This window comes from Hypomesus nipponensis, chromosome 18 (assembly GCF_054491055.1).
Source record: "Hypomesus nipponensis isolate SF chromosome 18, ASM5449105v1, whole genome shotgun sequence".
Lineage (NCBI taxonomy): Eukaryota > Metazoa > Chordata > Actinopteri > Osmeriformes > Osmeridae > Hypomesus > Hypomesus nipponensis.
In genome coordinates, this window is record NC_140378.1 from 18,147,001 (window position 1) to 18,169,259 (window position 22,259).

The window sequence follows — 22,259 nt, forward strand, 5'->3', positions numbered from 1 at the left end:
ACACCTCAAATAGGCATTGGCAATCTAACGCTGCTAAGAAGCTCGTAGCATTAAGAGCTTCTTAACGAATCTGGGAAACCCGGCCAATGACAATACTTGAATTGTTACTTTTTGATTAAAGTAATCGTTATCAACTCCACGGCAGTGTTGTGCAAATACATTTTGTGTTGCCATATTGCGATGCTGCTTAGGACAAATCATAATTTAATTAGTTCCTTAGAAATTTTCCAGACGTACATCTAGGCCTATTGTATTTCCTTTTGCAATGCAGCTCATGCATGCCATTATATATACTGACTAATTAATTGATTTTTTAATAGCATATGGTAAGCACCTATTGTAACTCTTCTTATTTTAATTTTAATCCGCTCTTGGATTTTCTCATGTTTGAATGAAAGAACAGGTTATATACAGCACTTTATAAATCATTGTTAACAGGCCGGCATCCCATAATACACTTCAATTAAATCCACCGTCGCAGCATACGCCCAGGTGATATTATACAATTCTATCCTACTTTCAATGGTACTCACTTATTCCTACAAGAATAGGGAATACAACATAACATGTGTTGGTAAATTGTCACATCTCTCACATCTCTAATGATGCTTAAAAGGCTTCTAATCCATGCGTTTAACAATTGATGATTTAAAGTGCTAGATTTTTTTTTTTTTTTTTTATCCCTGCAGTTTCAGTAGAATAAATCCGACAAACCAAACACCAACAGGAATGGGACATCGCCCTCTAGTGACCAGATAAAGCATGGGAGAGGACTACGTTTGATCACCTATTCAACATTGTGGTGAACCCGTTTTCTGTGAAGATTTGTTATTGTGATTGTTCCAAATTTTACTGAACACACTTTGATAATTTCATGAACACATAGCTTCAACCTATTATCCTACGTCGCCTTCAACATGTTGACTGCCTCCAATATGAACAAAATCATAGCTATCACACACATTGCCTCCCCCCAGACCTCAACAGCAAAGCCATTTCACGCTGAGGGTGTACCATTGCTTAGGCACATGGTGTCTTGGGAGGTGGGTATAGTAGTGTGACTGTCAGGGGTGTACTGGAGGTCCCAAAAGCTGGAAATCGCAGATAGGATCAAAGTTGCTACAAGTCTTTAACAAAAACTCTGGAACACTAAAATTCCGAAACTAGGACGAAAAAGCACTAACGGTGTATCAAAATAAACGGATAATTTCCTGAAAAATGCATTCAAGAAGACAAGGTGTTGATGACCGCTACGGCTTGTAATGAATGGCTTCAAACGCCTTGCTTTGGAGGGGGCGCTATTATGCACATTTCCTGCTTTCTGCCTTCTTTGACTATAGTTTGACAGGACAGAAATACCTAGCTAGCTAGCTAAGCCAGAAAGAAGGAAGCGTAGCTAGCTAAGATTTGATTTTGCGGTGAGGATCCCGAGGATGATGATGGACGGAGGCTACTGATGCATTGAATTGTGGTCATTAGAGTTGTGGGGATCGGATTCTTTGTTATGACAACAATTTCATTTGGGCCAGGTAGGATGTCAAAATGTCAGGCTAACGTTTGTATGGCCAGCTAGCTATCTTCTAGCTTCCTGGCTATCGAGTCAGTCTAATGACATTCTTAAAGCAGCTAGCTAGCAAGCTATAACCTTACTATTAGCCAGTTAACGAGGCAGTAACATGGGTCAGTGGTGTTTAACTAGATGCACTGAGGTGTTGCAAAATAGAACACCGGTACAATTCAGAATATAACGTATTGCAAACATTCGTCTGGGGCTATATCCAGCAAACCAGCTAGCTAGCCTAGCTGCTTCAATGTTTTTGTTGATGTGTGATGTGGAGATAAGCTTATGTGTTTTCCTGGTCCGTGCATGTACGTGCTGGCTAGATAGATACAACGCCAAGATTGAATATACGGGCTTGTTTGCTATTTATCTGTTTAGCTAAAGATCCAGATTGCTTGTCATGCGATATGAATTACTAGTGTGTAATGACGGGCACCTGGGTGTGTTCGTTAGTTAACCAGAAAGGTTGCTGGTTCAACAACATTCGCGGTGGCTACCTGTCTTAAATTTAGTGTGCGGTGTCGTACTTGATCCTCTTAGTTCCCAACCCTGTTTCTCTGAGCAGGGTGAGGACGAGAGAGCAGCTGCAGTATGTACTCCGAATGGCGCTCGTTGCACTTGGTGGTGCAGAGTGACCAGGGCCACCTGAGCGTGCTCCACACCTACCCGGGAGGAGTTGGGCTCGAGGTGGCCAATGCTGTGGTCAAACCCCTGGGCACGTCTGTCAGTCCGGTGGCCACGGAAAACATCCTCAAGACAGACAAGGAGGTGAGAGTCACATACATCACCTAACAAGCTTTAATGTTGTGGTGTTATTATTTTTACAGTGCCTTGCCCTTGTTAAATGGAGACCATTCTTTGGCACTCTTTGTCCTGGATTTTCTGCTACACTTACTATATGCAGTATTTGTACGTATCTTTGGAAAAAACATTTGCTAAATGAATTAATTGTTATTCCACATGTCACGTTCAAATGGACTATGTGACATTCATGTTCTGACACGTGACTCATCCTTATATGGGCATGACCTGTGTTTCCTCAGGTGAAGTGGACTATGGAGGTATTGTGTTACGGCCTAACCCTTCCCCTGGAGGGAGACACGGTTAAGCTGTGTGTGGATGTGTACACAGACTGGATGATGGCACTGGTTTCCCCCAGGGACTCCATACCCCAGCCTGTTGTGAAAGACCCCAATCTATACGTCCAGACCATCCTCAAACATCTCTACAACGTCTTCCTGCCTAGGTACGACCGCTCTGCTCTCACATCTCCTCCCACATACACCCCTTTTCCCTCTCTTTCTCTCTGATCTTGACTCTCTCTCTCTGATCTTGACTCTCTCTCATCCTGACCCCCTCTCTCTGTCTGTCTGTGTGTCTCTCTCTCTCTCTCTCTCTGGACACTCTCGACACTCACATCCTGACTCTCTCTCTCATCCCGACTCTCTCTCTCTCTCTTTCTCTCTCTCTCTCTCTCTCTCCCTCTCTGGCAGGCCTCAGCAGGATGGTTTGAGCCACATCAGGCTGTGTCAGCAGGTCCTCACAGCCGTTCAGAAGTTGGCGAGGGAGTCATCCTTAATGGCGAGGGAGACCTGGGAGGTGCTCCTGCTGTTCCTTCTCAGGATCAACGATTGTCTTCTGGCCCCTCCCACTACCGGAGGTCAGTCCCCGCCTCCTTACCACTGTCTGGCTTCTCTTCTTCTGTGGTTGCTGTTGTGATCCCACATCTTCATAACTGATCTGAGATCTTGACCTCAGCCTATATCTGGGAAAACATGTCCCTGCTTGGAGTGTGTTAACATGTCCGAGACCGTGCTCTTACAGTTCACCCTGCCATGATTCACAACAAACACCCCCGTGACACTTCGCCGCCCTTCCTGTGTTGCTGTCTGTTTGCTCAGTGGGAGTGGCAGAGAAGCTGGCAGACAAGCTGATGGCCGTGCTGTTCGAGGTGTGGTTGCTGGCGTGCGCCCGTTGTTTCCCCACGCCGCCCTACTGGAAGACGGCCAGGGAGATGCTGGCCAACTGGAGACACCACCCGCCCGTGGTGGAGCAGTGGAGCAGGGTGACCAGCGCTCTCACCTCCAGGTGGGGAACCAACCCAAGCAAGCCTTTTTTTTTTTTTACTCTAAAGCAGTGGTCCTCAGGGACCCCCTGTCCTCAGGGACCCCCTGTCCTGCATGTTTTAGATGTTTCCCTGCTCCAACACACCTGATTCAAATAAAAGGGTCGTTATCTAGCTCTGTAGAAGCCTGGTAACGAACATGCATTGGAATCAGGTGTGTTGGAGCAGAGAAACATATAAAACAAGCAGGACAGGGTGTCCCTGAGGACAGGGTTGAGAACCACTGCTCTAAAGTGTCTCTCAAGCCTCTATCCTAACTCAAACTCGTCACAAAAGGGCTTCCCGTTTGCCATCATATCTGCACTGAAAACCAAAATTAAGGTTTTGAAAAACTCCCAAAATACTCATACTCAAGCTCATTACTATGAAAGAACGGGGGGAATCTCTGAGAGGAATCTCCTACTCAAGAGACAGCTGTATAAACTGACATGGACACAAGAGCTCTTTTCTCTTTCTAGTTTTCTGAGCTGTTCTCGTTACAACACATGTTGACTGAATCAAACAGGTGTGGAATAGTCTATCCGTCCTGACTTGTTAGGGATTACAAATGGTACGGTTCCTCTACCGGACCACATCATTTGCCTATCCTGCCAATTTGATTATGTGACCAGCGTCCTCAACTGACAAAAAAAAGCTTCTGACACCACCCGTGTCTGTCTCTCTCTCACACACACACACACACACACACACACACACACACACACACACACACACATTAATTCAGGTATATACCAACAGGAAGTGTGTGTGTGTTGTTTGACAGATTGTTGAGGTTCACCCACGGCACCACGTTCCCTCCTTTCAAAGTCCCTGATGAGGACGCCAACCTGATCCCCGTGGAGATGGACAACGACTGCGTGGCCCAGACCTGGTACCGCTTCCTCCACATGCTCAGGTACACCAGGACAAGGGATGCTCTCTCTCTCTCTCTCTCTCTCTCTCTCTCCACCAAGACAAATTATCCTGCTGTCCTCTCCCTCTCTCTTCTTCTCCTCTCTTATCTCTCTTTATCTCTTCCCTCCTCCCTTTGTCCTCTCATGAGACAGGGAGGGGCTTGTTCAAAACACTCAGGCCTATTTGGAGTTCCAAACTTTTGTCATATAAGATCGCTGATAGGTTTTTTATGTTTTGAATTGACCCTGACGTGACAATCCCCTCAACCCTCCATCCAAACACTCTCTGTGACTCCCCCCTCCCCCTCCCCCCCGGCTCGTTTCCACAGCAACCCTGTGGACCTGAGCAACCCCGCGGTGGTGAGCACCACGCCCAAGTTCCAGGAGCAGTTCCTCAACTCCAGCGGCATCCCCCACGAGGTGGTTCTGCACCCCTGCCTGAAGCAGCTGCCCCAGATCTTCTTCAGGGCCATGAGAGGCATCAGCTGCCTGGTGGACGCCTTCCTGGGTACGACCTCACCACGCGTCGCCGTGGTTACGCAGCATCAGCATGGTTACGCAGTTTGTGTCCCTGACACGCGTTTTCATTTTCATTTATTTAATCATTTAATTTTAAAAATCACCTTCATGATAATTTACTGAAAATAATCGAATGTTTTAATGGAGATATGAAAATGTGTGCCTTTGTCTCTCTAGGCGTCTCTGTAAAGAGAACAGTACAGGTTCGCAAGGCTGTGGTCAGTCAGGGTACAGTGTGACAATCTCCACTTGCTAAGCAAAACAAAACCTAAAAACGGCTCATTATGAAAAAAATTATCATTTCTGTTGCTGGTGATGGTATCTGAGTAACATTCTTGATTTGTAACATGGTTTCCCTGGCATATCATACTGCAGATTTGACAGTGGAATAAAAAAAAACTTAACTTGGCTATGACTAAAATAATTTAGTAAGGTTCTTGCAGCAAGTAATGTTGCAATGCAAAGACCGGTGGCTGGTTAACTTGCCAAACACTCTTGGCTTTGCAGGAATGATATGCCCTAAAGACAGAATCATACTGTGACTAGAAAGCAGCTAACTCCCTTTCTAACAATATCCTCCTCAGTTTCCACCCTAAAACCGTAAAAGCCTACATAATCGTGTATGAAGTCATGTGGTCCGTATCAGGCATAACCAGTTCCTTATCTGCTGTAGCTGCTCTCACATGTCTCCTACTGTAAGGTCTGACCTGCTCTGAGACGGGGGGGTAGAAGTTGTTAACCCTGTAAGATCCCTGGTTGTAAAATGACAACGTCAATTTTAGCTCTTTAATGGCAAATATTTTTTTTTGTTGAAAGACCACATTTATTCAATGGCATTGCAAAGCAACACCATTGGTTATGTAAATGTGGTCTTTCATATAAAAATAAATGAGCAATTAAAGATCTAAAAGGGGCGTTGTAATTTTAAACCTTACATGTTGATGTTCAATCTCTTCTTCCCACCACAATAACACACGAGGACACTGACAGGCAGTAGGCATCTGCTAGTTTGCCCCCAGACCACAGATTCAGGGCCAGACAAGCTTAACGTCTCTTAACAGCATCTACCATTAGAGAGACAAATCACATTTGGCCCTGGATAAGTCGCTAGGGGCAACCTTCTTCTACTGTTACTGGTGACTTCTGTTTTCCTTTCTTTAACACACGGGGAGTCTCTCTGTTGTCTCATCCCGTGACCTTTGACCTTCTCCTTTCCAGGCATCTCTCGACCCCGGGCCGACAGCGCCCCCCCCACCCCCGTCAACAGGCTGAGCATGTCCTCGCCTCCCTCGGTCAACAACACCACGCCCCCTCACAGCCGAAAGCAGAGACACACCGTGGTCACCAAAACCTACAGCAAAAGTTCCACTGTGAGTCAATTGCAGCAGGTCTGACAAGCCAAGGTGTAGGCAGTCATGTTCTTTTTTTGGTGGTGGGTGGGAGGGGGGGGGGGGGGAGTATAACTGGTATCCTAGATACCACCTGGTATCTGGGAGACCAAAGATTCAGTCAGGTATCTGGGATAGAAATCAGGGCTGCTCACGTCATACCTATGCTAGAAGCGTGACAGAAATGTAAACATCTTCACTTGGTGGTGGTGATTGTGTGTACAAGATGTGCTTGTCTCTTGTCTCTTCCCCCCTCTACAGGGGAGTGTCTCCCAGCCAAATAAAGTGTCCCAGCAGCCTTCCTCCTCCCCCACCCTGCTCTCCAGCCCCAATCAGAGCAGCTGGGAGTCCAGGCCCCTCCCCGCCCCGGCTCGGGCCAAGGTCAACAGCATCCTCAACCTGTTCGGCCAATGGCTGTTTGACGCTTCTCTGGTGCACTGCAAGCTGCACAGCGGCCTCAGTAGAGACTCCAGCATGACTGGTAAGACCTGAGGCCGTTAGCCTAGCTGCTAGCATGTAGGATAACTTAGTAACAAGACATTTTTACTGTATGTTGGTAGGTCAGTTGTTTATCTGTGTGTGCATGTTGATGTGGGTTTAGGGTTGTGTGTGTTGATGTGGGTTTAGGGTTGTGTGTGTGTGTGTGTGTTGTCAAGTGTGGTTTTCTCTTTCTTCACTTGTGTTTTTCTGTGTGAAGGGCAGGACTAAGTGTTTCTGTTCAGATGCACAATAAAATGGATAGATCACTTCACAACCGTCAGAGTACCAATAAGCACCACAGTTTGTGAGATTCATATATACATAGAAATGCCCATGTAGATGTGGGAGACTGTCTGTTAAACCCAGTGAACACTACAGGTAGTCACCTTCTCATTAATCCTGTCTAGGACTCCCCGGCCGGTATCAAGTAGAAGAATGAGTGTGGATGTGAAAGACTTCCTCTATTCCTCCAGTTCTATTCCTCCAGTTCTATTCCTCTAGTTCTATTCCTCCAGTTCTATTCCTCTAGTTCTATTCCTCTAGTTCTATTCCTCCAGTTCTATTCCTCTAGTTCTATTCCTCCAGTTCTATTCCTCCAGTTCTATTCCTCCAGTTCTATTCCTCTAGTTCTATTCCTCCAGTTCTATTCCTCCAGTTCTATTCCTCTAGTTCTATTCCTCCAGTTCTATTCCTCCAGTTCTATTCCTCTAGTTCTATTCCTCTAGTTCTATTCCTCCAGTTCTATTCCTCTAGTTCTATTCCTCCAGTTCTATTCCTCCAGTTCTATTCCTCCAGTTCTATTCCTCTAGTTCTATTCCTCTAGTTCTATTCCTCCAGTTCTATTCCTCCAGTTCTATTCCTCTAGTTCTATTCCTCTAGTTCTATTCCTCTAGTTCTATTCCTCTGTGTGTCAGTGTCCTGTCCTGCATGTTGACTCGTCGACCATGTCTGACGTTGCTCTGTGCTGCAGCAGTTTCAGGGTCCAAGGTCATCCATTGAGGAGAAAACACAATTCATGCTTGATGAATTGAAAAAAAAAAAAAAAAATCTTGATCTGCTTTGATTTGTCTCCACTATTTTCTGTTATCTTGCAGCCTCTTTTATCCAAATTCTCCTTTCTTATAAATCTTGTAAGTAGGAGCGGCGGCTTACTTCTTGATTCGCAGCCTCAGTTCTTCCACCCCCCCCCCCCCCCCCCGCTTTGGTTTCGTTCTCCATGATCATCACAAAACCATTGTTTCTTTATCCTCGCCTATCTGGACGTTCTTTCAACGTTCCTTCAACGTTCTCAAGGAGAATGAAGCACAGACTCCCCGCTGTCCCTGTACAGCGTTGCCAGTTTGTGACTACACCACCTCATCTCAGCGGTTGTTTTATTCCTCCCCCGACAAATTCTCTCTATATTTTTTGTTTAATTTTGAATTCACTATTCTGTTGTAAGTTCATCTGGACTTCTGTTTGGTGCCTCAATGCATGAAGTGAATGTGTCTACGACGTGACTGTGACATCACCATGCAGGGAAGCTGACACATGGACTTTGCAACCACTGGGGCAAAAACGTGGTTATGTTTCAATTCAGTTGAAACCTCGGTCACTCGTTTTAGTTATGTGTCAAACTCTTTGTGTCAGAAGTCCCTACTGTGTGTGCCTGCTGACTGTGAGCGAGTGTTGGATGTCGGTATCAGTACGACCATGATCCCAGTCTTACCCCTCCCTCTGTTTTCTATTCCTAATCCACGTTTGTCTGGTTCAGTTTCCCTGTGTGCTTGTGTGTGTGTGTGTGTGTGCGCGACTGCATACGATTTAAGTTTCTTTTTCCCTCCGTTTTGTACGCGTGCATGCGCAAGGACAACCGCCTGTCATCCACGGGGTCCTTTCACTGCCATCTCGTCCTGCTCTCCACAGCCGTAGCCACCCAGGTGGGTCTGGAGCTGAGGAGGAAGGGCTCTCACATGTCCGCAGACTCCATGGTGTCCAACCCCTTGTTCGACGCCAACGAGTTCCCCGAGAGCTACGAGTCCGGCCGTGCGGAGGCCTGTGGGACCCTCTGTCGCATCTTCTGCAGCAAGAAAACCGGAGAGGACATCCTTCCTGTCTACCTGTCCAGGTGAAACTCATCCCCCCCTCCCTTTCCCGTTGGCATGCTAGCGGCTAACGTTAGCCGTGGCGTTAGGGAGTCAGGTGGGAGTCAGGTGGCTGAGCGGTGGGGAGTCGGGCTAGTAATCTGAAGGTTGCCAGTTCGATTCCCGGCTGAGCCAAATTACGTTGTGTCCTTGGGCAAGGCACTTCACCCTACTTGTCTCTGGGAATGTCCCTGTACTTACTGTAAGTCGCTCTGGAAAAGAGCGTCTGCTAAATGACTAAATGTAAATGTAAAAGTTTGCCATAATGTCAAAAGTTATGTGGAGGTGAACAGGGTTCAATGTAGTCACGCCAAAAGCCTGCGCAAGCCTGTTTTAACTGATTTGTTTGTATTATACCTACCACCTATTGTAACCGTTAGACGTTTGTTTTCAAGTCGTCATTTGTGTTTTGAACAGCCTTCTGTCTGTCTCGGCAGGTTCTACATGGTTCTGATTCAGGGCCTCCAGATCTCAGACTTCATCTGCCGGCCGGTGCTGGCCTGCATCATCCTCAACTCAGCCTCCCTGTTCTGCTCCGACCTGAAGGGCGTCAACGTGGTGGTCCCGTACTTCATCTCTGCTCTGGAGACCATCCTCCCCGACAGGTAGCTGAGAGGCAGCAGAAAGCCCAAGGGCTCCCAGCTGTCAGTGAACCTCACGGTGTTCCAGCCCCGCGTTTGACGGAGAGGAGTTCCCTGAGAAAATGTTGTAGTGAAACCGAAAACCGCATGTATATTCAAGTCTGCATGCACTTTATTTGTCCCCCGAAGCGCATGTAACTATGACATCATAAAATCAGAATCAGAATGGGATTTATTCGCCATTAAAGTTTGCACAGACAAGGAATTTGCTTTGGCAGGAAGGTGCATACAGTAAACATATAGGAATCTTAAATTTAAATATGTGGTCTAACTATACTAAGGATACATAAACTAGCAATACAAAAAAATAAAAAAAAGAAGCCAGTGCATGTCATTCATGTCGTTGAAGCTTTTCTCCAAGAGACCTTCAAATAAAAAGTACTTTGTGCAAAGTCAATGTACAGTAAGTGAGCCATGTATGGATTCACGGAGCACATGTGTCTATCCCCAGGGAGCTGTCCAAGTTCAAGGTGTACGTGAACCCTACAGACCTGAGGAGGGCCTCCATCCACATCCTGCTATCCATGCTGCCCCTGCCTCACCACTTCGGCAACATTAAGTCAGAGGTACCGTGTGGCCTGCCGTTGTGTTTGGGGGGGGGGGGCGGCGATCACAAACTGATCGTCACTTGTGGTGTTTTGTGTCTGGCCTGAGCAGGTTCTGCTGGAGGGGAAGTTCGGCGAGGATGACGGCTCGCCTCACGACCAGCCTGTTTCTTTCCTATCGCTCAGACTGCGTCTGGTCAATGTCCTCATAGGGGCTCTGCAGACGGAGACCGACCCCAACAACACCCAGCTCATCCTAGGTAGGCCCTCCACCCAGACCCCCTCTACCCTCCACCCAGACCCCCTTTACCCTCCACCTAGACCCCCTCTACCCTCCACCCAGACCCTCTCTACCCTCCACCCAGACCCCCTCTACCCTCCACCCAGACCCCCTCTACCCTCCACCCAGACCCCCTCTACCCTCCACCCAGACCCCCTCTACCCTCCACCCAGACCCCCTCTACCCTCCACCTAGACCCTCTCTACCCTCCACCCAGACCCCCTCTACCCTCCACCTAGACCCCCTCTACCCTCCACCCAGACCCCCTCTACCCTCCACCCAGACCCCCTCGACCCTCCACCCAGACCCCCTCTACCCTCCACCCAGACCCCCTCTACCCTCCACCCAGACCCCCTCTACCCTCCACCCAGACCCCCTCGACCCTCCACCCAGACCCCCTCGACCCTCCACCCAGACCCCCTCTACCCTCCACCCAGACCCCCTCTACCCTCCACCCAGACCCTCTCTACCCTCCACCCAGACCCCCTCGACCCTCCACCCAGACCCCCTCTACCCTCCACCCAGACCCCCTCTACCCTCCACCCAGACCCCCTCGACCCTCCACCCAGACCCCCTCGACCCTCCACCCAGACCCCCTCTACCCTCCACCCAGACCCCCTCTACCCTCCACCCAGACCCCCTCTACCCTCCACCCAGACCCCCTCGACCCTCCACCCAGACCCCCTCTACCCTCCACCCAGACCCCCTCTACCCTCCACCCAGACCCTCTCTACCCTCCACCCAGACCCCCTCGACCCTCCACCCAGACCCTCTCTACCCTCCACCCAGACCCCCTCTACCCTCCACCCAGACCCTCTCTACCCTCCACCCAGACCTCCTCCACGCTCAAAAAACTGTTCTAGTTTCTTTTTGACTGATCTGTTTCTGTCTTTTGTTCTTCCACTTTACAGGTGCAATGCTCAACATCGTGCAAGACTCTGCACTCCTGGAGGCCATAGGAACACAGACTGAAACAGTATGGCCTTCACTGTCAACACATCCAATCATAGTTGAATTATGCTAACGCTAACAATGCTGCAGTCTTCCAACCCTGTGTGTGTGTGTGTGTGTGTGTGTGTGTGTGTGTTTGTGTCTGTGTGTGTGTTTCAGGGCAGCGTTGACGGGAGCCACGCAGGGCTTAGGAGTAACAGCCACAGCCGGACTAACAGTAGCATCAGCTTCACCAGCGGGGGCAGCGCTGAGCCCACCAGCCCTGACTCAGAGCGCCCAGGTCAGGCCTTGCTCCGAGACTACGGTGAGCACTTCCTGTTTGGGAACTGTCATATCCTGCCGGCCATTATTGGTATTTAGCTGGGGCCATTTTGTAGGAACTAAACTGGAGTTTTAATTGTATAGCTGACAATGTAATTGTATAGTTGACAATGCTATCGCCGTGCAAACTTAACACAATGAACACTTTTTTTGTATTGTAGCCAACGTGGTAAAAGTGGTGTTCAGAGTTAAGAAGCGTTGGGTAAAATGCATCTGTAGGTGATCCGGACACCTCTTTGCTGTGGTGCAGTGCTCTCTGTCGAGATGGTGCAATGCTCTCTGTCGAGATGGTGCAGTGCTCTCTGTCGAGATGGTGCAATGCTCTCTGTCGAGATGGTGCAGTGCTCTCTGTCGAGATGGTGCAGTGCTCTCTGTCGAGATGGTGCAGTGCTCTCTGTCGAGATGGTGCAGTGCTCTCTGTCGAGATCTTCTCTCCCGTGACGTTCTCTTCTCTCCTCGTGTGCCTTTTCACCTTCCTGGTTGATGTGCTGTGTTTGTCACTGGCATGACACGGGTGACATGACAAGATTTGTCATAACCAACCATCCCTCCCCCTTTCCCACTCTGTACGAGGGCAGGGTCGGCTTCAAGGGGAGTTATTCACAGGGAAAGGCACCCCCAAATAGAATACTTCCCCCCCCCCATTGTTTAAGCTAAAAAAAATTCTATGAGAGCTAAAATGCCCTTCTTGCGGAATCCCAATCTCAGTCCATCCGATTGGTGCTCGAGCCTAGCCTGTCTGAGGGTGTTCCAGCCAGAGGCTCCTCCCTCCCCAGCATGTCCTAACAGCCAGCCTGTGTGCTCCTCTGCTGTCTCTGCGTGGTGGCGGGCCTTTTTCCGGGTGCGTTTGTTATATCTTCCAGCTCTTCCAGATACGGCCGCGGGGCTGCTGGTGCGCAGCATCCACCTGGTGACCCAGAGACTCAGTGCCCAGTGGAGGGCTGAGATGAGCATCTCCCTGGCTGCCCTGGAGCTGTTGGCTGGCCTGGCCAAGGTGAGCCTCCACAGACCCACCACTAGAGGGCGACGCTTCCCTCCTGGCTGCATCAGCAGGGACGATATCACTCCTCAAGAGTATTATAACCTTTATTTAACCAGGAGAGACCCATTGAGATGAAGAATCCATTTTTCAAGGGAGACCTGGCCAATACAGGCAGCAGCATACATACAAATATAGTTACAAAAATACAAACTGAGACAAAATATTAGGAGTTAAGTGTCGTAGCCAAGAGTAGAGTAAACCTAGAGTTTAGAGTAAACCTAAAATGCACAGAACTGCTTAAAAATCATAAAAACCCAAGGTGTATCGTGTGACCCCATGTCCGCCCGTGACCCCGCGCTCCCTGCGTGACCATCGCCGCGTCTCCCTTCGTCTCCAGGTGAAGGCGTGCGTCGACACGGCGGAGCGCAAGCGTGCGGTCAGCTGCGTGTGCGCCTACATCGTGTTCCAGTGCAGCCGCCCCGCCCCCCTCCACTCCAGGGACCTGCACTCCATGATCGTGGCGGCCTTCCAGTGCCTGTGTGTGTGGCTGACTGAGCACCATGACATGCTGGAAGAGAAGGTGATCTCCCCCCCCCCCAAAACCCCCAAATCCTTAGTTTCGACACGTGTTGTGTGTGTGTTCTTTGGAGGTTATAAGGCCCTGGAACCTACATTATAAGCAGGGATTAGAGTTCTTCTTTTGCCTATGATTAGGATGCCATCGTTAATGACGAAAGCTATTTATGAGATCTGGTTAATATGGAAAAGATTAGGATGATTTCGTCAAAATTGTCACAGTTGGATTGTTAGGACAAACCAGTGTAAAACCAGGTTTCCTCAACAGGAACTTATAATATTTGATAGTATTTGCTTGATGGGTGGTTGTGTGTCTGCAGGACTGCCTGATGGAGGTGCTGGAGATCGTGGAGCTGGGGATCTCAGGCAGCAAGTCCAGACACGACCAGGAAGTGAGACACAAGGGGGAGAAGGAGCATAACCCCGCCTCCAAGAGGGTGAAGGATGCCGCCGAGGCCACGCTGTCCTGGTGAGGCCCTCTCCCAGCTCCCATTGGCTACTGATATTAGAACTTCCTGTCCATGGGTCTTGTTTGTAAACCTGTCTGCCCTCTGATTGGTGTCCTGTAGCATCATGCAGGTCCTGGGGGCGTTCCCATCCGCTAGTGGCCCCGCCTCCACCTGCAGCCTGCTGAACGAGGACACTCTGATTGGCTACGCCAGACTTAGCTCCACGGGGGCTAGCAACTTCCGATACTTTGTCCTGGACAACTCTGTCATCTTAGCCATGCTGGAGCAGCCGCTGGGCAACGAGCAGAGTGAGTCAGCGACCAGAGCGTCTGGTGACAGCGACGAAGTGGATAGCGAGGTGGCCATTTTGGCTCAGACTAGTGGGCACTTTGATTGGCGAGCCCTGAGGTTATTTTCGCAGTTTGGCGTTGCGCGGCCACGTCCTGACTGCTGCTTGTGTCTTTTTCCAGACCCCAGTCCGTCCGTGACGGTTCTGATCCGAGGGATGGCGGGCAGACACGCCTGGACCATGCAGCTCTTCCACCAGCCCAGAGGAGCCCGGGCCAACCAGAGGGTGAGAAGAACCAGACCGACCATCATTTACATTACATTTAATGCATTTAAAATGTTATGCATTTAGTAGACGCTTTTATCCAAAGCGACTTCCAAAAGACAGCTTTACAAAAGTGCATTGGTCACTGATCATGACAACGAGATAGCCCCAAACATTGCGGGTAGCCAAAACATGAAACATGCATTGTGAAAAACGAAATAAGTCCCAAAGGGAAGAACCATCAGTTATACGTCTCACACACACAAACACTCATATCAACACTCAGGACATCACTCTCCCACTACATGGAACACAGGTCACTCAGAGCTACTGGCGGATGGGACCCAAGGGTGAACACGGTGGTTTTCAGAGGCCGGTGATGGAAGCTGTTGACCCTGACCCTGTGTGGTGAACCAGTAGCGGACATCCTCCACGTGAACTGTGATTGTCCCTCCTCTCACCCCTGCTCCTGGTGCTCCTTCCAGCTGATTCCATGCTCCTCTTCTCCTACAGCAGGTGTTTGTGCCTGAAGGCCGGCCCACGCCCAACAATGACGTAGGCATCAAGTACACCGTCAAGCAGAGGCCCTTCCCTGAGGAGGTGGACAAGATCCCTCTGGTCAAGGCCGACGTCAGCATCCCCGACCTGGACGACATCGTCAACAAGGAGGTGAGATCCTCCAGGTCCAGCTGTGACCTGGCTGGAGAATGGGTGCTTCCGTTCCTCATTTGGATTCTGTGGTAACCTGCCTCCAAATTCTTTTTGTTCTCAACGACAAGGTTACAACTTGCAACTCAGTGAGTCAGTCATTCACCATTCAATTCTACCAAGTTCTACACCCAACGCTTGTAAAAACAACATGAATGTTTTGTGAACTGACAGGATATGGATGACGTGGCAGTTATGTGCTCCCTGAGGGGTAATATTCCATACGTGAGTTGTTCCTACCTTCAGGGGAGGGAGAGGTCTCAAGTGTCAACGGGCCTGGCTGGCTATTCTTTCCAAATATTTTACCACCTCGTAATTTGTCACAGTTTTCACTCAATGAAATCGCTCGAGGCTAACATTTCTCAGTTCCCTGACACGGGGTGAGGTTGTGGTTAAGGTTGTGGTTGTGGTCAACTCCTGTTGGGAGTTTTTCTGGGAGTTTTTCCTTGTCTTCCTTGAGGGTTCAGGTTGGTTGAGGGGCAGTTCTACGGGCGTACGTGAAGCCCTCTGTGACATGCTTGCGTGTAAAAAGGGCTATACAAATACATTTGATTTGATTTTTTATTTGGTTAAGCTTGGGTCTAGAAACTGAGGATTCTGAGGATTGTATGTAATCTGTGTATGCTGAGGGATAGTAGTGTGTGTGTGTGTGTGTGTGTGTGTGTGTGTGTGTGTGTGTGACTGACTACTGGCCTCACAGTGTTTGTTCGGTCTGTTCTTCCTCACAGCTGGAGGTGCAGCACGACAAGCTAAGCAGCGTGATGAACAAACAGATAGAGTACGAAAGCTCCCTCGAGCGCCATGGCGACGACCTCTGGAGGTCGAAGCCGTTCCCTGACCCCCAGACCGACTGCAAACCCCCCTCACCTGCTCAGGAGTTCCAGACAGCCCGCCTCTTCCTCTCACATTTTGGCTTCCTGTCTCTAGAAGCACTGAAGGTTGGGCACTGTAGTTTTCTGATATCCATATGTATATGTTGTCTTGACTTGTCTAGCGCTCACATCCCATAATATGAAATGCATGTATCCCCACTAGTAATGCTCATAATTAACCATTTGCAACCTTCCCTAGTGACAGTCGTATCTAGCGACTTGCGACATGTCTCTATCTTCAATGGTTTTTTTTCCCCCCCCAGGAACCCGGCAACAGTCAACTACCTCCTCATCTGATTGGACTGGACTCCTCACTGCCAGGTTTCTTTGAGGACATCGCCTACCTGGACCTGTTACCATGCCGACCTTTTGACACTGTCTTTGTATTCTACATGAGGGCGGGGCAGAAAAGCAGTCAGGAGGTAAGAACCGGCTTAGATTTCACAAACGGAGCTTGGCGCCTTCGATTATCGACTATAATTCCCCATCTGCCGTATATCCTGAGACTACTTATTTTGTGATTGGTAGATCCTGAGGAATGTGGAGTCGTCGTCCAGTGTCCAGCCCAACTTCCTGGAGTTTCTTCTGTCGCTAGGTTGGCCCGTGGACGTGGCCAGTCATCCCGGCTGGACCGGACACCTGGACACCAGCTGGACCCTCAACTCCTGCTCTGACGGCCACGACGACCAACAGACAGGTGAGACACCTGCCCAGGTAGAAGACAGACAGGTGAGAGGTGAGACACCTGCCCAGGTAAAAGACAGATAGGTGAGACACCTGCACAGGTAGAAGACCGTATGAACTGAACCCAGTGCATCAGTGTATCCACCTACTGCATCGCATGAACCCACAAAGACAAAAGCACTTCCATGAGTGTGGGTAAAGATGGTAACTGTTGTGTGCATGTGTGTGTGTGTATGCGTGTGTGTGTATGCGTGTGTGTATGCGTGTGTGTGTTTGTGTGTTTGTGTGTGTGTGTGTATGCGTGTGTGTGTTTGTGTGTGTGTGTGTGTGTGTGTGTGTGTGTGGCAGAGGAGGAGTCCACACCACAGGACACGGGCGGCTCTGTGTTTAACGGGGAGAAGAAGGTGCTGTACTACGCTGACGCTCTGACCGAGATCGCCTTCGTCGTCCCGTCTCTGACAGACTCCTCAGGTCGGTGCGGTTCTCGAAGTGGGGTCCGCTAACCATAGCCAGGGGGTTCAGGAAATAATTTGCCATCACTTAAAACAAAAATTAAAAAAAAAAATTGTGCTGTATCATTAAAAAGTGAAAACATATATAATAATCTACAGATGGGGAACATTTGCAGCAATAAAACAAGCATATTGTGTCCATTTAAGAGCACAAAGGGTATGCTGAATGGGTGTTATGATAATGGGGGGGTCCTTGGAAAATGTTCTCCCCTGTGAGGGGTCCCTGGCCCCAAAAAGGTGGAGAACCCCTGAAACACTCTAGCGGGCCTCAGTGGAGTTTGGTCCTGGTCAAATGTATTTAAAAATGTATTTCCCCCCGTTTGTAGAAGAGTGCTCGGTGCACAGTGACTCCACAGTGGAGGCAGACACCAACATGGACGCCCTGCCTCCCTTACTGAAGCAACCCAATCTGACTCTGGAGCTGTTCCCCAATCACTCTGACAACCTGGAGACGGCCAAGAAGGTGAACTGTTAACCACACTAGGGTGGGGTCCTCCCACTGTTCATCTTCTGAATAAAATAACCAATTTTGATAACAAGAGAAACCATGATAAAAAAAAAATAAGACATGCACACACACATATATATATATATAGAGAGAGATATATATTTATATTTTAAAAAGATAAGACATGCACACTGTGTGCATCCCTTATCTTTTCTAAATAAATTATATGTAATTATATGTAAAGATACAGAGATCCTATTTATATATCTAACAAACCAAGCCTATCCAGGATGACTGGTGCGGTAAACACCTCTACATGTGATGTTCCTCTCCAGCTCAGTCCCCTGGTGAAGACCAAGAGAGCTTCAACAGGGAGGGCCACCCCTCCCCTGGGCCCAGAGACCAAGGTGTTGGTAGTTTGGGTGGAGCGCTTCGATGACATCGGTAAACAACCTCCACCACTTCCTCCTCTACCAGAATAAAGCCACACATCCCCTTTCGAGGTGTCGCTTCTGTCCTGATTCGATCTTACCTGTGATTTTACCGACATTCAAAAAGTTTGGTTCAGCTTTATTGTGCATGTTCATTTCCTGAGGAGTTTTAATAGGCTGAAACTCAAGTCATGTGACCCTCTCACCCCCCCTCCTCCGTAGCCTAATTATTTTTGTGTGTGTTTTTGTTGTATGTAGAGAACTTCCCTCTTTCAGATCTTATGGCAGAAACGACCACAGGGCTGGAGGCGAGCGCCAGCAACAGCACTTCCTGCCGGTACAGGAAGCCACGCCCAGAGCCACAGACACTGACGTTGCTGTCTGAGATTAGTCAACACCAACACCATCTTCTGTCAGACATGATTACTGGGAGAATCAGATGTTCAAGCACGTCCAAATGTTTCAACATATAGCGCCAAGCTGTTACAGTTGCTACCCATCCTAGTTTCTTAGTTTATGAGCACATTCTGCATCGTCTATTTTCGATTATCTGTGTTTCAGAGAATATTCAGTAGCTACCTGACAGATTTGAAGGAAAACATGATCAGTCAACATCACTATTCTGCTCTTTAGCCAAAATGGTTAAATATGACAATATATTTACACAAATATAAAATGTTTAACTTAAACTCTTCCCTGTTCCCCACCTCCTTCCCCCCTCCCTCTCCATCCCTCTGAAGGTCAGGGTTGGAGAAGGACATCCCCCTGATCTTCATCCACCCTTTGAAGACGGGCCTGTTCAGGATTAGACTCCATGGAGCCGTGGGCAAGTTCAGCATGGTCATCCCCCTGGTGGACGGAATGGTGGTTGGCCGAAGGGTACTTGGTCAGTACCTCCTCACTCTTTTCCATCTACTCGCCCATTCACTTTTACTTCATCGATCTAGGCCAGAATATTATCTTGAAACCTATCAGCTTGTATATTCATATGAATACTTTTATATGGATACTATATAGAGTTTTTTTTTTTACTTTTCTTCGCTCGCTCTCTCTCTCGCTCTCTCTCTCTCTCGCCCCCTCTCTCTCTCTCTCTCTCTCTCTCTGTCTGTCTATGTCTCTCTCTGTCTATGTCTCTTTCTCTCTCGCTCTCTCTGTCTCAGGGTTCCTGGTGCGTCAGACAGTCATCAACGTGTGCCGGCGAAGGCGCCTGGAGAGCGACTCGTACAACCCTCCCCACGTCAGGCGAAAGCAGAAGATCACAGAGGTCGTCCACCGCTACCGAAACAAGCAGCTGGAGCCAGAGTTCTACACCTCTCTCTTCCAAGAGGTGGGAGTGGGGAGGCCTCACCTTTGACCCCTCTGTAAAGACACACCTGTATGCAGACACACACACACACACACACACATACACAGAACCGCACACATGCACTCACAGATTCGTCTATATTTTTACTGTAGTTTGTAATTTATATCAACACTTGTCTGCCATTTACCAAGCGCAAAGTGTCACGAAAACAAGAAGTAAAAAAAATAATAAAAAAATGCAAAGGATAGATTTCTACACACCGGAGCCTAACTTGGAATGGCCCTGACAGTTAATAAGCTTTGGGTAAAGGACTCTGCCTCACACGGTACTGAGTCCACGCTTTGTGGCAACAGTTTCTGCCTTTCTTTGAATGCAATAGAGTAGCCTATGCCTTTCTGAAGTTACTTTGAAGATGTGCTGTTGGCCTTGAAATGCTCCATCTTACAGTGTGTGATGACAGTATTTTAATGTATGCTGATTGGCCTAAAGTATCAGGTTTGTTTTCTGTGGAGCTAACATACACAGACGGGCATTTGTTTAAAAGAAAGAAAAAACTGAGGTGGAATTTGATGTTTGTTTCTGTTGAACCTCTGGGAAGATTTGGAGCTAGTCTTCCCTGCTGTTGAGTTGCCCCATCCTGTGGAGCATGATCTTTCAGTCACTCTTAATGTACTTGGGCCTAAACTCAATACCTAAAGTCTAGGTTGCAATCTGTTCACCACTGTTTTGGTCGAAACTTTGATTTTGTTATGACCATTTGATGTACGTCCAAGGATAACTGACAAACCCCACAGATACATAATTTTTTAAAGGATTTTAATCGGGTTTTATGCTTTTCAAGATGTTAAATTATTTGAATTGATGGGTTATATTGCACTGTATGTGGAGACTTTAGCACCCGAGATGTGATTCTGCTCCTGTCTACTCGACACTCTTTCTCACAGTCAGGGCTTGTATCTGTACCAAGCGTGATCAGTGCCAGTCATTGCCTCAGTTGTAGTCTATAGAAAAAACTGACTATAGGAAATAATCCTTCTCTCTTAGTACTGAGTCATCTCACAAGATCGCCTCACCTTTTCACCATTCCATATTCTAAGGGTGGTAACTTGACTACAAAGTTTGCTTTCTCTTTAGTTTACTTTACCAGTGATATTAATGGAGGTTGATATACAGACCAGAAAATGTATTCTAAGGGTACCCTAAATATCATAATGAGATTTCCTTTTCAAAATAACTTATCTATACAATCATGGTTACTCCTGTTTACTTTGACTAGTTTGTTTACCTTGTTTTGTTTACTTACTGTACTATTGTTCCAGTGCAAACCCTTAACTGTCTGCCTGTAATAATGTGAAGTTACTTATGGTCATGATTGAAAGGAGACCTGCGGGCTTTTACATAGTACTGTGGCTGAAGTCTTAATGCACTGAGCTCACTTTTTTGGTTTACTTTCCTCCTCTTCGTCATCTCACATACCTTTTTGTCTTTTTACATTAGTTTGCAGTGCAAAAAAAAAAAACCTTGAAAGAAGAGTTTTATCTTGTGAAATGTGAATTGTCAGAAGGTTTACTCTTATCAGTTTCTAAAATCGAGTTTATGGATCACGTTCCCCTACTTGATTTTATGAATTTGCGTGCTTTTTTTTGCACATGCCTTTTAGTTATGGAAAATGAAAGCAAATTATGAAATATGAATCGGAGCACTTGTACACAATCAGTCATTCCTTAACTAAATTACTCATTTGCTGTTAGGTCATATTTAAGGTTTTAACTTGTATAGAAAGAGGAGGTTATGTGTACATAAGACATACGGTATGAGTTGTTTGTCGCATTCCTAGTTTGAAACGGCAAAATAATATTTTATGTATGTATGCAATTCTATTTGGGAGAATTAAAGTGGGTATTTAATGTCATTCATTGATTCATACTCTCAATGCTCTTTTAATTTCTCCTTGTCCTTTCTGTTGAACTTTTGTTTACAGGGTGAATTTGACCAATAAAGTGAATTTACACTTGTAACTTGTGTCCCATGTCTAAATAAATTAAAATGTATTTTAATTCCATATTGTCAGTAAGAGAGGTTGTAGTTTGCTCGACAGTGATGCTACACCCCACTTATAGGCAGTCCTCGTCAAGTAGTCATCAATGATGCAAAACATATTTGTGAAACATTTTTTCAACCTTTCAAAACGTTTTGTGAAAAGGTTAGAGTAAAAAGTTGTCAGGAACATAAATGATGATGTAAAATACTGATACCAGCAAAATCTACTTAAGTACACTAACAAAGTATTTGTAGTTTGTTACTTTCCATCTCTGCTTATAGGTGGGGTGTGTTCATTTGTTTTGTGATATTAAGCGTGCTATGTTTTATGTGCGTTTTGGCAGCTATAACAGGATGTGAATTTGCCCTAACGGCTGTGTGACGGTTATCCGTTTCATTCTAGAGGATTGATGTGTGAAAGAAGGCAACGCCTTTCCCCTCAGCTATGAACACACATTTGACACGGCTGATGATAATAATAATACAAAATAAGAAAGCCCCTTTCGTCATGAACTACCAGCCTCAAATGAAATGATAAGGATGTGTCAACAATAAATAAACATCGTTTTAACATGTTAGAGCACTAAAACGTATTAAAAATAATAATTCATAATATATATATATTTTTTTTTTCTTCCAGGGGTGCTGAGATGAAATTTAGGTGTGCTTGAGCACCCCTAAAAAGAGTCTAAAATCGCCACTGCTATAAGCTAGCGGACAAGTTAACCCTTCCTTCTCAGCTTGAGAAATATAAGGTGTTGCGTGAAAGCATGAGAAATGGTTGAAATGCGTGAGACTTGAGAGCTCAAATAAAATATTGAAATGTCTGTCAGGACAGACAGATGAGGCACCTCGTCAAAAGATACGGTAT

At 47.3% G+C, this 22,259-nt stretch overlaps 1 protein-coding gene across 10 annotated transcripts; it reads left to right on the top strand.

The window, feature by feature from the left end:
* The first annotated feature begins 1,040 nt into the window (after positions 1-1,040).
* Positions 1,041-21,366, top strand: LOC146252536 (ral GTPase-activating protein subunit beta-like). Of its 10 annotated transcripts, none has more exons than XM_084680261.1 (32): positions 1,041-1,529; positions 2,127-2,329; positions 2,605-2,807; positions 3,055-3,221; positions 3,463-3,649; positions 4,450-4,581; positions 4,909-5,087; positions 6,317-6,468; positions 6,748-6,967; positions 8,872-9,073; positions 9,527-9,694; positions 10,182-10,296; positions 10,388-10,535; positions 11,467-11,531; positions 11,666-11,810; positions 11,989-12,042; positions 12,700-12,821; positions 13,207-13,389; positions 13,706-13,854; positions 13,955-14,142; positions 14,305-14,408; positions 14,904-15,056; positions 15,270-15,320; positions 15,824-16,033; positions 16,231-16,389; positions 16,496-16,664; positions 17,000-17,122; positions 17,490-17,626; positions 17,947-18,055; positions 18,301-18,379; positions 18,783-18,928; positions 19,203-21,366. In XM_084680261.1, exons 2-32 carry the CDS (start codon positions 2,153-2,155, stop codon positions 19,394-19,396), a joined length of 4,590 nt encoding a protein of 1,529 aa, XP_084536387.1. In that variant the 5' UTR covers positions 1,041-1,529; positions 2,127-2,152; the 3' UTR covers positions 19,397-21,366. The 10 variants fall into 10 exon arrangements, with proteins under 10 accessions (XP_084536387.1, XP_084536386.1, XP_084536388.1 ...); XM_084680260.1 differs by having other exon boundaries at positions 1,042-1,529; positions 14,901-15,056; XM_084680268.1 differs by lacking the exon at positions 1,041-1,529 and having other exon boundaries at positions 2,268-2,329; positions 2,605-2,622; positions 2,721-2,807; positions 14,901-15,056.
* The last annotated feature ends 893 nt before the right edge of the window (positions 21,367-22,259 follow it).

Coding starts and splice junctions, on each gene's coding strand:
- LOC146252536 (XM_084680260.1), top strand. CDS start 2,153: ATGTACTCCGAATGGCGCTCGTTGCACTTGGTGGTGCAGAGTGACCAG. Junction 2,330..2,604: donor TCCTCAAGACAGACAAGGAG/GTGAGAGTCACA, acceptor GTGTTTCCTCAG/GTGAAGTGGACTATGGAGGT. Junction 9,695..10,181: donor GAGACCATCCTCCCCGACAG/GTAGCTGAGAGG, acceptor GTCTATCCCCAG/GGAGCTGTCCAAGTTCAAGG.